General features: G+C 39.5%; 1 protein-coding gene across 2 annotated transcripts in view; it reads right to left on the bottom strand.

Moving 5' to 3' along the window:
- Window positions 1-767: 767 nt before the first annotated feature.
- The window catches only part of LOC106878641 (uncharacterized), a 34,935-nt gene continuing 17,360 nt past the window's right edge, over window positions 768-18,342 (bottom strand). For both annotated transcript variants that reach the window (XM_089341828.1, XM_089341829.1), the window contains exons 7-11: window positions 17,818-17,956; window positions 12,055-12,177; window positions 7,424-7,542; window positions 2,848-2,992; window positions 768-951 (exon numbers count right to left, since the gene is read on the bottom strand). In XM_089341828.1, coding sequence (XP_089197954.1) covers window positions 7,501-7,542; window positions 12,055-12,177; window positions 17,818-17,956 — 304 coding nt within the window. In that variant the 3' untranslated portion in view covers window positions 768-951; window positions 2,848-2,992; window positions 7,424-7,500. The remainder of the gene's footprint in view (window positions 952-2,847; window positions 2,993-7,423; window positions 7,543-12,054; window positions 12,178-17,817; window positions 17,957-18,342) is intronic.

Genomic DNA, 18,342 nt, shown 5'->3' with positions numbered 1-18,342 from the left:
ATTGGGGCATACATTGTTTTGGAAAGTTATAGAAGGGCTGGGGGTTAGGAAACACTGATCTAGTCAATATGGGGTGGTCAGGCCTTATCAGCACAAACATACACACACACACACACACACACACACACATATATATATACATATATACGACGGGCTTCTTTCAATTTCCCTCTACCAAATCCACTCACAAGGCTTTGGTCGGCCTGGGGCTATAGTAGAAAACACTTGCCCAAGGTGCCACGTAGTGGGACTGAACCCGGAACCATGTAGTTGGTAAGCAAGCTACTTACCACACAGCCACTCCTGCGCCTATAACTTTGTTATCTGACAAGAGTCATCACCTCAATAAAAGTAAATTTTAAATTTCGATTGAAAGTGAGACAGTTGTAGCTTGGCTTTAGATCCCTCAAATTAATATTGGTTTAAAATTTTGGCACAGGGCCAGAAATTTCGAGGAGGGAGTAAGTCAATTACATCGACCTTAGTTCTCAACTGGTACTTATTTTATTGACCCCCGAAAGCATGAAAGGCAAAGTTGACCTCGGCAGAATTTGAGCTCAGAACACAAAGACAGAGGAAATGCAGCTAAGCATTTTGCCTGGTATGCTAATGATTCTGTCAGCTGACCGCTTTCTCTCAATTTAATATTACGTTTGAAGTAAAACGGTTAAGCTAATGTTTTTAAATCTTGTTAAAGACTCCAAGTGCATCTTCAGTTTCATTTTTTTACACACACACATACACATAAACAAATAAATAAATACATATTCGATTATTCTATATTTCTTTATTCATTATATTACTATGATCCTTTACAGACTGTTAATATATCGTTGAATGATTATTTGGGTGTTGTGCTGAATGTAGAGTAGTCCTTTGAAGAAATTGCCTTCCAATCCCTTCATGCATTTGTTCCTCATGTAAAGTCTTGCAAATGATTCTGTTGTACATCTGAAATGAAATAATTCGTTAAAGACTAAGAGACAGGCAGAAGAGGAATGCAGTGTAGCGTATTGTGTGTGTGTGTGTGTGCGTGAGAGAGAGAGAGAGAGAGAAAGAGAGAAAAGGTATGTGGTTGTGTGTGCATGCATGTGTATGTGTGTGTGTGAGAGAGAGAAAGATAGAAAGTGCATGTGTTTGTGTGTACGTGCGTGCGTGTATGTATGTGTGTGTGCGTGTGTATGTGTATGTGACAGAGAGAGAGAAAGAGAGAAAAGGAATGTGGTTGTGTGTGCGAGAGAGAGAGACAGAAAGTGCATGTGTTTGTGCGTGCGTGCGTGCGTGCGTGTATGTATGTGTGTGTGCGTGTGTGTGTGTGTGTGTGTGAGGGCGGGAGGGAGGGAGGGAGGGAGGGACAGAGAGAGAAAGAGAGATAAGCCTTTCTACTAAAGGCACAAGGCACGATATTTTTGGGGAGGGGAATAGTCGATTACATCGACTCCATTGTTTCACTGGTACTTAATTTATCGACTTCTAGATCGGTTTTGTAGGTAGGGACCCAGTTATTGGAAGCTGAATGCATCAGTCCTGGTATGCCAAGCTTATAGAGATTGGATCAGTGAATTAAGCAGACGTTAACGGCGTCAATCACCAGTAGGAAATGGTTTGCTCTAAAAAGGGCAATTAGACTAGAACCAATTAGGTTTCGTATGGTTGTAACAATAGAAAGAAATAGAATAGAGGGAAACGTAGTTAGAAACTTTGAAGAAGTACTTAGGAAAGACATCGCAACTGACGTGCTTGCAGCGAGATTGGCTTTCAACCATTTCATAAACGCGAAGTATGAAGATTGCATTGTCAGAGTTGAGGCATGTATTCTAAGACATGCGGGGACGAAAGCTGCTTGATGGGCTCATGTGATAGATTTAGCAGATTTCAAAAAATTGGTCACGGTGTTAGCGAAGAGATTGGCTCTTGCCATCGAGAGTTTGATTGGCGATGTGCAAATATGCGCAACCTCAATCAGATCTGTCCACCTCATATCGATACATCGGAGATACGGTGGCTAAAGAACCTAAAATGGATGGGGCCCCTACCAATTTGAATCAGTCGAAAGCCTTTAATAGGGTCAACCACCAATACTTAACTCCAGAACTTTGCATATCTTATGGACTTATCATTGTTACATAGATATTCTTTCAGCATTGATTCTTGCTCTTTTTGTACTTGTGTTGGCCCATTGTATTTTTATGCAAGCTCTCTGTTTTATTATTTCGTTTTTTTTTTTTATGGTTTCATGTAAAGAACTGGGAGAAGACTATTTGTAGCGGGGATTCAAAACCTAATCGCTAGATACTCGGTCACATATCACGAGTGAACCACTGCAATTTCATGTAATCGGTCAATAAATCGACAAATAAGCGCGAGGCTGTGGCGTGATATGATTTTCTCGAAAGTTCTATAATTTGACTTCTTGTTTCCTATAAAAACCGTTTTTGGTGCTTCATTAATTGCTGAATGTTGAAGGCAACTGACTGAATCGCATATCCACTCTTGTCGTGCAGACGGTTCTGTATATTTTACACTGACAATTCCAGGCTCTCGGACAGATAGATCCAGACATTCATACAATGTCCCAACCTTTACTGACATGGTGCGGTTTTTCTCTTTCCCAATCAACAATGATCAATATTGTTCATTGTAATTTATCGACACGGAAAACCATTATATCCGGCAATAAATATCAAATTAAACGTTCGTGAGTTTGCTTCAGTTATGATTCACTCAACCAACGAAATATGTCTTCATTGACCAGCTCAATACAATCGACAGAAAATAAGCTCATGACAACACATAGACATATGCAATGAAAGAAAGAGAGTCAAAAGCACTTACTGCCCTACTTACATTTATGTCCAACTGTTGGTAAAGAGCCTCAGTCAGGACGGTTACTAAGCCAACGTTTTCCTTTAAACGTGATATCCTTTGTTAACTCTATATTTTCTCATTGTTCATTTGTGCCTCTAGATTTGATGCGATCTCTTTAAACTCACTGTAATTAATGATGGCAAGAAAACAGAACCTTGCTGAACATACTTATATTAAAAAGGAAGAAAACAAAGAAACAAAATACAAACGACAGTTGCGCCATTCAAATAACTTTTATCTTTTACTTATTTCAGTCGTTGGATTGCGGCCAAACTGCAACACTACCTTGAACGGTTTTAGTAAAAAAAAGAATCGATCCTAGGGCTTGTTTTCTTTTTAAGTCTGGTACTTATTCTATCGGTCTGTTATGCCGGGGACGTAAACAAACCAACACAGGTTGTCAAGCGCAATGATAGTGGGGATAATCATGAATACAAAGACACATACATACAAGTGTGTGTGTGTGTACATATATATATATTATTTAAAAGAGTTCCAACTGCGTCTGTTTTTTATGTTTTATTTATATTCTTATAAAATTAATGTGGGATATAGAATATGGAATATATAATATGAATAGTAAAATGAAATGAAGTATTGAATGTCTTATTGAATATATGAAATATTGAGTATTAAATATATAAAGGCTAGTATACTTTCATGCCTCATGGCATTCATCAAATATATACACATATTATTATTATTATTATTATTAAAATACAGTTTGATTCGGTCTCTTGTGTCGCAGGAACCAGGCTCGTCTGAGCTTGACGTACTGAGTTCCAGTGACGAACCTACGAAACTTTAAGTTGCAAGAGGCCGAATCAAGCTTTTTTTTAATTTTTAAATAATAGTATTTGTGACTCCTGCAGAATGTGTTGAGTGCCTCACTTTTTCGTTTATCCACTCCACATTCTTGTGACATGGTGGTTTGGCAAAAAAGAAAGATGGGTGTCGATTCGTTCGAGTAAAACCCATTAAGGTAGTGCTCCAGCATAGCCACAAACTGAAACAAGCAGAAGATAACACACACATACACACACATACACACACATACACACACATACACACACATACACACACATACACACACAGTTTTAATTGTTGTCGTCTGCAAAGGATAGAGTTTAACTAGAACTGACTTTCCCTCGGTTACGACGACAAGGGTTCCAGTTGATCCGATCAACGGAACAGCCCGCTCGTGAAATTAACGTGTAAGTGGCTGAGAATTCCACAGACACGCGTAACCTTAATGTAGTTCTCAGGGAGATACATGAAGGCATAAAATGTGACAAGGCTAGCCTTTTGAAATACAGGAACTACTCATTTTTGTCAGGTGAGTGGATTGGAGCAACGTGAAATAAAATGTCTTGCTCAAGGATACAACACGCTGCCAGGTATCGAACTTACGATGACCTCAAGCCAAATACCCTAACCACTAAACCACGTCCCCTCACATATGATATTTATATCTACGAGAAAGCCCCCCCCCCCATGACAAACGATTCTTATTTACTAAGAGCTATGCGTGTGTTTTTATGCACCAAACGCCTGTATGAGAGGATCTCTTTGGGTTAATAATGCAGTATAAGACACCCATGTTAAGTTGGTTATAAAGATTACCTTTTGATGAGCAACAAACAATTATCACCTGTAAGAACAAGTCTTTTAAGATGGATGGAGAAATTCGAAGGATTGTTTTGGTCCAACTGTAGAATGTTTTTTTTTTATGTGGGTTCGAGTTCCAAGGTCAACCTTCGACTCTTTCCAATACTCACATGCTATTATTTGCAATTTTATCTACCTGGAGTTCCACCTTTATCTTTTATCTTTAACTTGATTCAGTCATTTGACGGCGGCCATGCTGAGGCATCATCTTGAAGAATTTATAACCGAGTGTATAGACCCCAGTACATTTTTTAAGCCTGGTATTTCTTCTTTTTTTTTGCCGTACCGCTAAGTTACGGGGATATAAACACACCAAAACCAGTTGTCAAGTGGTGGAGGGGGGAACACAGACGCACATACATAGATGTATGTATGTATGTATGTATGTATATATATATATATATATATATATATATATATATATATATATATATATATATATATATATAGTATTAGGGAAAAGAACCAAGGTTTATGAACTCATCGATGAAAATCCACGGTCACATATAGAAGAAATTTATAATTAAAAGTACAATAAATAAGTATAATATAATACAAAGTAAATATCATAAGATCATGTGACAGTGGATTTTCATCGATGAGTTCATAAACCTTGGTTCTTTTCCCTAATACTATATATTTATATATATTTTATACTGTGAAACTTAATCTGATTTTAATTTCTAATAAATTGATTTTAATTGAGTTTTTACCTGTAATTTTGGATTTTATCCCTATTATTCATCATCATCATCATCATCATCATCATCATCATCATCATCATCGTTTAACGTCCGCTTTCCATGCTAGCATGGGTTGGACGATTTGACTGAGGACTGGTGAAACCGGATGGCAACACAAGGCTCCAATCTAATTTGGCAGAGTTTCTACAGCTGGATGCCCTTCCTAACGCCAACCACTCAGAGAGTGTAGTGGGTGCTTTTACGTGTCACCCGCACGAAAACGGCCACGCTCGAAATGGTGTCTTTTATGTGCCACCCGCACAAGCCAGTCCAGGGGCACTGGCAACGATCTCGTTCGAAAATCCTATGGGAGCCAGTCAGGCGGTACTGGCAACGGCCACGCTCAAAATGGTGCATCTCATGTGCCACCCGCACAAGAACCAGTCCAGGGGCACTGGCAACGATCTTACTTGGCTTGCCGGGTCTTCTCACGCACAGCACATTTCCAAAGGTCTCGGTCAGTAGTCATCGCCTTGGTGAGGCCCAATGTACGAAGGTCTTGCCTCACCATCTCAGCCCAGGTCTTCCTGGGCCTACCTCTTCCACGGGTTCCCTCAACTGTTAGGGTGTGGCACTTTTTCACGCAGCTATCCTCATCCATTCTCACCACATGTCCATACCAGCGCAATCGTCTCTCTTGCACACCACAGCTGATGCTTCTAATGTTCAGCTTTTCTCTCAAGATACTTACACTCTGACGGGTATTCACATTGACATTACACATCCAACGGAGCATACTGGCTTCATTCCTTGTGAGCTTACGTATGTCCTCAGCAGTTACAGCCCATGTTTCACTGCCATGTAGCATGGCTGTTCGTACGCATGCGTCATACAGTCTGCCTTTTACTCTGAGTGAGAGTCCCTTTGTCGCCAGCAGGGGTAAGAGCTCTCTAAACTTTGCCCAGGCTATTCTTATTCTAGCAGCTACACTTTCAGCGCACCCACCCCCACTACTAACTTGGTCGCCCAGATAGCGGAAGCTATCGACTACCTCTAGTTTTTCACCCTGGAATGAGATAGAATTTGTTTCCTGTTTGTTTACAGTCTTTATTGCACCTGAACATCTGCCACAAACAAAAACTAACTTGCTAGTTAACCTGCCTTTGATGTTGCTGCACCTCTTATGTGTCCATAGCTTGCACCGGGTACATCTTATAGAGTTACTACCTACTCCTTTTCTACATACTGAGCAGGGCCATCTACCTGAAGGGGTTTGTGTTTTATCTACCTTCCTACTTATTAGGATTTTGGTTTTAGCTAGGTTGACTCTAAGGCCCTTCAATTCTAGACCTTGCTTCCACACCTGAAACTTCTCCTCTAGTTCTGATAGTGACTCCGCAATTAGGGCAAGGTCATCAGCATAGAGGAGCTCCCAGGGGCAACCTGTCTTGAACTCCTCTATGATAGCCTGGAGGACTATGATAAATAAGAGGGGGCTGAGGACGGAACCTTGGTGGACCCCTACCTCTACCCGGAATTCATTGCTGTACTCATTTCCAACCCTCACCTTACTGGCAGCATCTCTGTACATGGCTTGCACAGCTCTCACTAACCATTCTTCTATCCCAAGTTTCCTCATTGACCACCAGATAAGGGATCGGGGGACCCTGTCAAAGGCTTTCTCCATGTCAACGAAAGCCAGGTACAGAGGTTTATCCTTAGCTAGGTATTTCTCCTGCAACTGTCTCACTAGAAATAAGGCATCAGTAGTGCTTTTACCTGGCACGAACCCAAACTGCATCTCATCTAAATTGATTCGCTCCCTAATTAGTTGGGCTATGACCCTCTCTGTAACTTTCATAACCTGATCTAACAGCTTGATGCCTCTCTCTCTCTCTCTCTCTCTCTCTCTCTCTCTCTCTCTATATATATATATATATATATATATACACGACAGGCTTCTTTCAGTTTCTGTCTACCAAGTCCACTTACAAGGCTTTGGCCAGCCCGAGGCTATAGTAGAAGACGCTTGCCCAAAGTACCCGTAGGGAAACTGAACCAGGTACCATGTGGTTGGGAAGCAACTATTCATTTTCTGTCTCTTGAAGTTTCTAAATTTTTATGACGTAAGCAGAAGAAATTAAAAACACAAATGATATTGCTTGCTGTATGTAAGCAGAAGAAACTGGCGAAATTTTGCCTACCTTTCCAATGGAATCCAAGCCCTTTCAAGCCTTTCAAGATCTCTTTTCGCTTAACCAGCTGTTATATCCACCTAGGATTATTCTTCAGCCGCATTACCCATCAATTCAGCATTTTTGGCCTGAGAAAAGATATGAATGTATGTATGAATGTGTGAACAAAGTGTATTCCAGGAATTTTAAGATTGTTTCAGGAAAGGCATTTATCAATTTCAAAGAAATACAAAACAATAATCTCCTTCAAAGTAGGATCTTCTGACTTCAATACACTTTTAGCACTTCAGTCACGTTGTGAAGGTCCCTTGGAAGTCTAAAGTGAAGATGTCCAGAACCCTTGTCACAACCTCTTTCATCTCAATATCTTCAAAACGACTGCCCCTAAGGTTCTCCATCTTGACAAGCAATTAAATGACACCGGGAGCTAGTTCTGGAGTGTAGGGAGGACGAAGGACAGTTTTGATGTCCGTCTCTGTCAAGTAGTTGATCACCAAGATGGAATTGTGGACTGGTGCAATGTCCTGGTACAGATTACACCAACCTGAATGGAAGGGCTCTGACCTTTTACAACTAAATCTCTTCCTGAATTCCCTCAAAATCTCCACAAAGTACTCTATGTTGACCATCTAGCAACCCCAACTCCAAACTGTATGCTTATTGTCTTTGCAGACACACAACGGTATTCATCCAGAAAATTGCGAATTTTCTCAAAGAGCTCTGGTATTCTGAAGTTCCCCTTACCGCACCTCTCATTGTCTTTCACCGCCTCTCTCATTGTCTTTTACCGCCTCTCTCATTGTCTTTCACCGACTCTCTACCGTTCTTGAAACTTCTGTGCCAACGAAAAACAGATGCTCGGTAAATACAAGTTAATTCATAAGCAATTTAGAGAAATTCATAAGTTTCTGTCGCATTTCTATCAGTTTAATACAAAGCTTTATTGCATAGCGAGCTTCCAAATTGTTACAATTCAATCTGGAATAACAAAAGTTGGCAGGTCAGCTTATTAGATGTATAGTAATGATGTACTAAAATTACAACAATCTAGGACAGTTATAACTGCCTCTTTTTAAAAAGTCTCAAACATCCTTGTATGTATGTATGTATGTTTGTATGTATGTATGTATGTATGCATGCATGCATGTATGTATGCATGCATGTATGTATGTATGTGTGTGTATATGTACGTATGTATGCGTGGATGCATATATGTATGTATGAATGTATGTATGTATGCATGTATGTATGTATGTTATGTCATGTCACTTATGAGGCTCTCATAAGTGCTACTGGTAACATGGAATCCAGTACAACCTGTTGCATGCTCGGGTTGTCGGCGGCTAAACCAGCTACCCTGGTGAGGAGGGTTGCTAGAAACCCAGCAGGATTAAAAACAAGACTTGGTGAAAGGTCGGATGAACCTAGTGCAGGCTCAACGGCTATCTAGCAATAGCACAGGTACGTAGAAATTTCTGTTGAAGCATGTCTCGAGGAGAAGGTCACTCTGATATAAAACCAGATATGCAGGGAATGGCATTGGACATTTAGAGGATCTTTAGTCTGTACTAGATATTATGGTACTCCCATACCCCTGAGCCTGCGACTCATATTGGCACCAGACATCTTGCTCTGGCTTGTCTCTGGATAATGTCAATAGAGTGGAGAGGTTCTATGAGGTGTCGTGCAAGCCTTATTGGACCTAAAACTCTGCACAGGCATTGCTGACCTCTGTTCAATATGTGCTGGTTTTTTCTTTTCCTATATATATTTGTTTTATTTTCAGTATATATGTATCTTTATTTTTAGTATATATTTATTTATTTTTAGCATATATTTACTTTATTTTTATTCGGAAGATGGGGAGGTGGTGAAGAATGTAGACCTGACGGGTTGGAAGCATATAGTCAGCGATTTGCACGTAGACAGCCCATGCTAGATATAAAGTCGTCTCCTTGTCACCCAAGACAGCAAGCGATAGAATTCAGTTGCTGCATGGGTGTCTGAATAGCTCCATTTGGAGAGGGCCCTGCTCACCCGGAGGCCGGGGAAGTTCTAGAAAAGGTGAACCAAAAATTGCCTGTCTTTCTGTATCTGGTCAGTTTAGCGCGACTGATGGATGTCCACCCTGCACTCGAAAAACAGAGACTTTCTTTTTTTAATAAAACCTGGATGGAACTTGAACATTTCATGCTGGAATGTGCGCACTCTGTTGGATAACAAGAGTGACTGTAGGCCGCAAAGACGCACTGCACTTGTTGCTCGCGAGCTGAACCTCTATAACATTGATATGCTGCACTTTCAGAGAATCGTGTAGGTGATGGTCAGCTTCAGGAAGTAGGAGGTGGATACACATTTTTTGGAAGAGGAGGCAGGAGGAGGAGCGCAGAGAGGTTGGTGTTGGTTTTGCAGTTCGATCTGATAGCCTTAAGAAGTTGGAGGAGCTTACTCTTTCTATAAATGGACGCCTAATGACTCTATGATTGCACCTGAAAGGTGGGCAGTTTGCTATTCTAATACGTGCCTATGCACCTGCTTTGACTAGTTGTGATGAAGATAAAACTATTTTTTATACCCAGCTGAGAGCCATACTTAGGAAAATCCCCAATTCTGATGAAGTCATTTTACTGGGGGATTTCAATGCCAGGGTTGGGACAAACTGGAAAACATGGAACTCTCTAGGACGTTTTGGTGTAGGGAAAATGAATAGCAATGGTCTCATGCTGCTGGAGTTTTACATTGCAAGCATTCATTATATGCACAAAGGGGATCACACAATAACGTGGATGCATCCGAGGTCTAAAGTTTGGCACTTGCTGGATTATGTCATCATCCACAAGCGTGACATCCATGACATTTGTAATGTCAAGTTCTTTCATGGATCGGAATACTGGACAGACCACAGTCTGGTGCAAGCAAAATTCCGGATGATGATTAGAGTGAAAGAGAGAAGAGGGCCAGTCGGCATGTCCACAAGCATATTGGATGTCCACCTAGTGGTCATCCCTTCTTATACGCATATATATATATATATATATATATATATATATATATATATATGTATGCGAGTAAAAATAAATACGAAAAAAGGTTTTTTTTTGTATGATTGTGTATAGAGGAATATATTATTTTGTTTAAAAGAGTTCCAACACTGTCTGATAGCCGATGCGGCACATGCCGATCAATCCATACCGGCCCATATATGAACACAAAAACAGGGAAAATATTCACCAATGCGAACATGAACTGCAAAAGTAGAAATCTAATCTACTGCATCAAATGCCCTAATTGTGAAGAACTGTACGTTGGCCAGACAGGTAATGCACTATCGGAACGCTCACGGGTACATCGACAACAGATTAAAAACCCAGAAGTCCGCCAAATACCACTGAGTAACCATTTGGCAACATGTGGTCATCAAACTTTTATTATATTTCCATTCCATAAACTTTACAACCGGAATGAAATTGAGAGAAAATGCAAAGAAAAGGACTTTATTAAGAAATTCAAACCCACTCTTAACAAACAATGATTAAATTGATCTTACTTGGGGTTTAAAAATCTTATCCCTATAACTAAAACACAAAAAATCTCTCAAATATCATCATTTCTAAAAATAGATTTGGCATCATTTCTAAGAACAGCCAAACACCTACTGGGGTTTAAAAATCTTATCCCTACAACCCAAACACAAAACACAAAACAATTTCTCAAATATCATCATTTCTAAAAATAGATTTGACATCAATTCTAAAAATAGCCAAACACATACTGCTGCTGTCCAAAGGAATTGGTATTACAGTCTGTTAAAGTCTGTAATACCACAAAGTATAGAAAATATGAAATACCACAAGGTATAGAAAATACATATTCGCCTTTATATATTTAATCCTTTATATTGAACACTCAATATTTCATCTATTCAATAAGACATATTCCATAGTACCATCCATTTTTATTTTATATTATATATTGCATATTATATTATATATTGTATATTCCATATTCTATATCCCACATTGGTTTTGCAGGAATATAAATAAAACATAAAAAACAGACAGTGTTGGAACTCTTTTAAACAAAATGATATATATTCCCTCAATACACACAAGAAAGAAAAAAGCCAGGTCAGTTCCTCCTCATTTTTGCGATTACCAAAGAATATGTATATGTATTTTTCCATATATGTACTTCCATATATGTATTTTCATACTTACACTGTTTTAAACATTTTCATCTTATTACCAGAGAATGTGTGATAATCAGTATGTAACACTACAAAGTTCATACAAAGCTTTCTACTTTAAATATATTCCTCTTATTATCATCAAAGAATGTATATATGCATTTTAATATTCAAACTGTTTTTTAACATTTTTTATTATTCTCAAAGACTTTTGATAATCTTTTTCTAAAAAAGTGAAACCGGTTAAGTAAATAAATATCTTTAGAATAAGTGCATTTTCAAACCTTCTTTCATATATATATATATATATATATATATATATATATATATATATATATATATATATATATAAATATATAATCGGTCAGTATTTCATATATCCGAAAAAGAAACACACAACATTAGATCTGTAGTATATATAGAAAGTTGTTTGTTATGACTGGTATTTACTTACTTTTAATTGCCTTACTTGCTCTTTCAAGTAGTAGTAGTCTTTACTAGCCTCTTTGTGTTTTGCCAGTTCTTTCCCAAGTTCTGTATTTTCATTCATTAGTGTTTGTATTTGGGCATAGTCAAGCTGTAATTCGAAGAAATACATAAGAAATTGTAACATGGTCGGAAGGAGGTTGTTACATTAATATGGAAAGTATTTATGCAATACAAGAAAAGGAATATTCAGATGAAACGATGTATATGACAAGTGTAGAAAGTCTTCGTCAGAAATTCAACATTTGTGTTAATTTTTACACATCAACATATATTCTTGTTGCCGTGGTGTTTTGGTACTTAATTGAGCTGTATTTGTGGGCTGTGTTCACGGAAGGTTACAGCCATGGATGTGCCATCTAGGCAGGCAAGGTAGGCAGTGCCTACCTAGAATAAAATAGATCGAGAGCAAAATATGCACCTAATTCAATAAAATTATAAAGGTTACTCTGATTACTATGCATAAAATGCAAACTATCTTATTTTTATGTAGATTAGGTAGGCATAATTCGTCCCTGCATTTCAATCTCAGAAGTTAAGCTACGAATAGTACTGCTATAGTACACGTGTCACGTACATTCCTACGACAACGTTTTCTTTACGTGCTATAAAGGCAGATTTAAATCACAGACGCGCGACTGAGTTGTAACTCAGTCGCGCGTCTGTGTTTTGCTTGTTTTTGTGTGTTTTACTACAAAAAGGTTACCAACTTGCCTACCCTGAATAATTACTGACGGCACGTGCCTGGTTCTAGTCATGCTGCCAGACGATCACATGAACAACAGCTGTTGATTGAACTAAAATTGGATTTTGTGCTCAGTCAACTTGTGATTTTTGTGTGGTAAAACGTCCGGTCGAGCCAAACTGTTAGAAAATCAACTTCATTTAAAAAAATAAAAATTGGCTGCTATTGTTAATGGGTCTTCTTAAAATGACATGCTGCTATGTTGTAAAGGGAGAAATATTTTGGATAATGTAGCCTTAGATACGTAGTAATAAACAGAAAGACGAAACAGTATGGATAAAAAAGATCTTTTTGTTTCGGTCATTGGACTGTAGCTATGCTGGGGTACCATCTCAAAGAGTTTTAGTCAAACAAAATGATCTCAAGTATTTATTTTTAAGGCTGGTATTTTTTCTATCAGATTCTTTTGAAGAACCGCGAGATTATGGCGACATGAACAAACCAACATCAGTTGTCAAACGGTGGGTGAGAACGAAAGTACGCACGCACACACACACACACACACAGAGGCATGCATGTGTAAGGAACGACCGTGTGTACTCAAAAAAGGAGAAATGGTGACGAATGGAAAAACAGAGCACTCCTTTTATTTGAACGCGTCGCACAGTCGAACACAAAATATATATATCAGAGGATGATATACAAATATGTTATACGACGATAACATATGTGACCAGTAATGAAAGACCACAACCGTATAAGATGTATAACAGAGATATTTATTGTAGCGTTAAAGATGTATGTCTGTGTGAGAGTGTGAATGCGACATATAAGAACATAATCAAAGACAGGCCGTCATACAAAGAAAAGTGTGTATGTGAGTGATACATGTATGTGTATGTGAGATATTACAGCATATAGAAAGAGTCAGTAACACGTGTGCAATTATACCAGTTCTTGTGTACCCAATAGTATGAGTCTGTATGTGAAGTGAGGGGAGGCTGAGTGTGGCAGAGCTGATCACTAGTTGTGATGTCGTGGCATCGATGCCGGGCCGTGATTCTTGTTATACAGATGTTCGTCGCTGGCTGAGATTTCTTGTCTGTTTATTTATCGTGGTGAAGCTGAGTCACATAACAGAATCGAAGAGAGAGAAGTGCCGCGGTGGTTTGGATTGGTGTACATAGAAAGTCGTGTAGACGCTGGTGGTGAAGAGGCTGCTGCTTGATAGTAGTCGTAGAAACGTGTTGCTGATATGGCGACGGCGGTGGTCATCGATGGCTGGACGAAGCTGTTGAAGTGGTCGCTGGCTAATTGTTGCTGCTGCTGTCGTGTGGTACACGGAACAGCTCTCAAAGAGAAACTGAACCGAGACAAATTTGGCCACCGAGTTAAAGCTATTTATAACAAACTATCGGCTCCCGATGGCTTCAGAATTTTACTCTATCACGTGACCTTATTAGGGGCCGTGATTGGTCAGTTTGCGTTCTGGCGGGAACGGTTCGAAGAAGTTACCGATTCGAATAATGATCAGTCACGTGATGACAAGGTTAATGTTTTCCGCTACGTTCGCGTTTGTTTATATTTAAATGAGAAGAATGGCGATAGTAGTTTTGTATCTAATGGCGATAGGTAGTTTCACTACACATGCATACATACATACACACATCTACATACATACATAATACATACATACATACATACATACATACATATGATCGGTGTCCAGATGGTTTCCGTCCACCAAATTGACCCACAAGGCATTGGTCAGCCCAGGGCTATGTTAGAAGATACTTGTCCCAGGTGCCGTGTAATGGAACTGAACCTAAAATCACGTGTGAGCTTCTTAGCCACACAGCCATGCCAGCACCTATGATGAAAGTTTTTTCATCATAGTTTTGTCAGGGTTATCCTCAGGCCCGTCGCCAGCCTTTGGTGCCTGGAGGCGCTTCAGAATATCCTGGGTGGTCACTAATTTGTAATAGTGCCAAAGTGGACTTTCAGAATAAGTGTATCGCTGTAAATCTGAGGGTGCACCATTGAATAGAGAGGGGAAAGTGCAGCAGTTAGAGAACTGATGTTGTTTATGTCATAAACATTTAGAAGCTTTGATTTCCACTGTTAAAAACCATTTATTTCACATCTCTCTCGAACGTTCTAAATTCCTATAAAGTAAACAACATACAATTCTCACTGGTAAGAACAAAGCTTCTAAATTGGAAGGAGAAATTCAAAGAATTGCTTTGGTTCAATGGATGAATGTCTGTATCGTTTACAGAAGATATGGGTTCAAGTCCCATGTCCAACCTTCGACTTTTTTACTTATAGCTTTATCTACTTCGAGTTCCACCGTTAAAAATGAAATATTTCATATATATGCATATAGGCATGGCTGTGTGGTAAGAAGTTTGCTTCGCAGCCACATGGTTTCGGGTTCGGTTCCACAGCGTAGCATCTCGGGCAAGTATCTTCTACTTTAGCCCCAGGTCAATCAAAGCCTTGAGAGTGGAATGGTGGACGGAAACTGAAAGAAGTTCATCGCATATATATATACATGCACAAACACACACACACACACACACACACACACACACACACACACACACACACACACACACACACATATATATATATATATATATGCGCAGGAGTGGCTGTGTGGTAGGTAGCTTGCCTACCAACCACATGGTTCTGGGTTTAGTCCCACTGCGTGGCACCTTGGGCAAGTGTCTTCTACTATAGCCTTGGGCCGACCAAAGCCTTGTGAGTGGATTTGGTAGACGGAAACTGAAAGAAGCCTGTCGTATATATGTATATATATATACTCTTTTACTTGTTTCAGTCATTTGACTGCGGCCATGCTAGAGCACCGCCTTTAGTCGAGCAAAACGACCCCAGGACATATTCTTTGTAAGCCTAGTACTTATTCTATCGGTCACTTTTGCCGAACCGCTAAGTTACGGGGATGTAAACACGGTTGTCAAGCGATGTTGGGGGGGGGGGCGCAGACACACAAACACACATATATATACATATATACGACGGGCTTCTTTCAGTTTCCGAATACCAAATCCACTCACAAGGCTTTGGTCGGCCCGAGGTTATAGTAGAAGACACTTGCCCAAAGTGTCACGCAGTGGGACTGAACCTGGAACCATGTGGTTGGTAATCATGCTACTTACCACACAGCCACTCCTGCGCCTATATATATATATATATATATATATATATATATGTATGTATGTATGTGTATGTGTGTGTGCGTGTGTTTGTGTTTGTCCCCCACCACCGCTTGATAACCAGTGTTATTGTGTTCATTAGCGGTTCATTGAAAAAGACTGGTAGAATAAGTACCAGGCTTAAAAAAGTAAGTATTGGGGTCGATTTGTTTGACTAAAATTCATCAAGGTGGTGCTCCAGGATGGCCTCCATCTAATGACTGAAACAAGTTAAAAAAAAAAAAGATTCACACACGAATGAGTAAAAAAAAACGAAATTCAATAAATGTTCATGCAGAGAAAAAACAAGATGCCCGTTGATGAACCTCTGTATGATTACCAATATTGTATATAAGTGCAGCGTGCACACAAGGGAAGGATCGTACGTTTACATTGGTGCAACGGCGGATTCGTTCAAGAACCGATATCGAAGCCATGTAGCTAGCTTCAGTAAAATCAACAAGAGGGACTCGACATCTGTGGCTGATTTAGACTTATAGAGGATAAGGCTAAATATGATCTCACATGGTCCATAATAAGACATGCACAACCGTACAATGTCCTTTCCAGGAGATGCAGATTGTGCTCTGAGGAATTGCTGTCCACTTTCTGGACCATTAATAGGATTTCTGAAAGGCTATCAAGATGCTTGCATGCTACTAAATGCACTTTTGCACAATACAGTAGGCATGAATTAGAGTAATCGTTGATTAAATTAATAACCACACTTTACCTAAATGTATGGATGAATAACCGCAACCTCCCCATTCTTAAAAACACAATGCTGCAGTAGTTGCCAACATGAATTGGATACCTCTTGGCCATTGTGTGCCGTTTACAATGAGAAAAATACCAACTGTGGGACGGAAACGCAAAAAATCTACGCTGATCTATACTGGAAATCTTAACCCTGGCATTGATACTTTATACACACTATTAGTTGTGTCATTAGATATTCATACGTACATACAAACATACATACATACGTACATACATGTGTACATACATACATACATACGTGCATACATACGTACATACATACACACATGCAAACATACATACATACGTACATACATACATACGTACATACATACATACATGCGTACATACATACATACATACGTACATACATACATACAAACGCACATATATACATACATACATACATACGTACATACATACATACATACATACGTACGTACGTACATACATACATACATACATACATACGTACGTACATACATACATGCATGTATGCATACATACATACATACATACAAACATACATACAAAAATAATACATACATACATACATACATACAAATATACATACAAACATACATACAAATATACATACAAACATACATACATACATAATACATTGTTGGCACTCCGTCGCTTACAACGTCGAGGGTTCCAGTTGATCCGATCAACGGAACAGCCTGCTCGTGAAATTAACGTGCAAGCGGCTGAGCACTCCACAGACACGTGTACCCTTAACGTAGTTCTCGGGGATATTCAGCGTGACACAGTGTGACAAGGCTGACCCTTTGAATTACAGGCACAACAGAAACAGGAAGTAAAAGTGAGAGAAAGTTGTGGTGAAAGAGTACAGCAGGGTTCGCCACCATCCCCTGCCGGAGCCTCGTGGCACTTTAGGTGTTTTCGCTCAATAAACACTCACAACGCCCGGTCTGGGAATCGAAACCGCGATCCTATGACCGCGAGTCCGTTGTCGTAATCACTAGGCCATTGCGCCTCCACACATAATGTATGTATGTATATACATACATACATACATACATACATACATCTATTAACCACTAACCTTTTCTCTGTTTTCTTCACCTCTTAAACACTGTGTGAGTTCTGCCTCCAAATCAGCGATGTATTTGTTTTTTCCCTCCAAAGTTGATCTCAATGCAGCTATAGATTTCTTGAGGAGGTCATCAGTGTCATCAGGATCACTGTAATGAAATCATAATTTACAAATGAATGGAAGCCTGTGAGAGTAAGCGTCAGAACAGTAAAACCAGCAAATGAGGTTGTTGTTGCTTTGTCTGAGGTCAGGCTTGATCCATCAAACCAATGGTCAAAGTATGATATTCTGTCTTTATTTCCCAATCACATGGTTCTGGGTTCAGTCTCACTGCATGGTATCTTGGGAAAGTGTCTTCTACTTTATCCTCGGGCTGACCAGAGACTTGTGAGTGTATTCGGTAGACGGGAATTGAACGAAGCCTTTTGCGTGTGTGTGTGTGTGTGTGTGTGTGTGTGTGTGTGTTTGTGGTTGTGATCCCGTCCTGCTCAACTGCCGGCAACGGTGTTGCAGTGTTTGCACCCTCACAACTTA

This window comes from Octopus bimaculoides, chromosome 25 (genome assembly GCF_046866305.1).
Source record: "Octopus bimaculoides isolate indiv1 chromosome 25, ASM4686630v1, whole genome shotgun sequence".
Taxonomy (NCBI): domain Eukaryota; kingdom Metazoa; phylum Mollusca; class Cephalopoda; order Octopoda; family Octopodidae; genus Octopus; species Octopus bimaculoides.
This window is presented reverse-complemented; position numbering and strand designations above follow the sequence as displayed.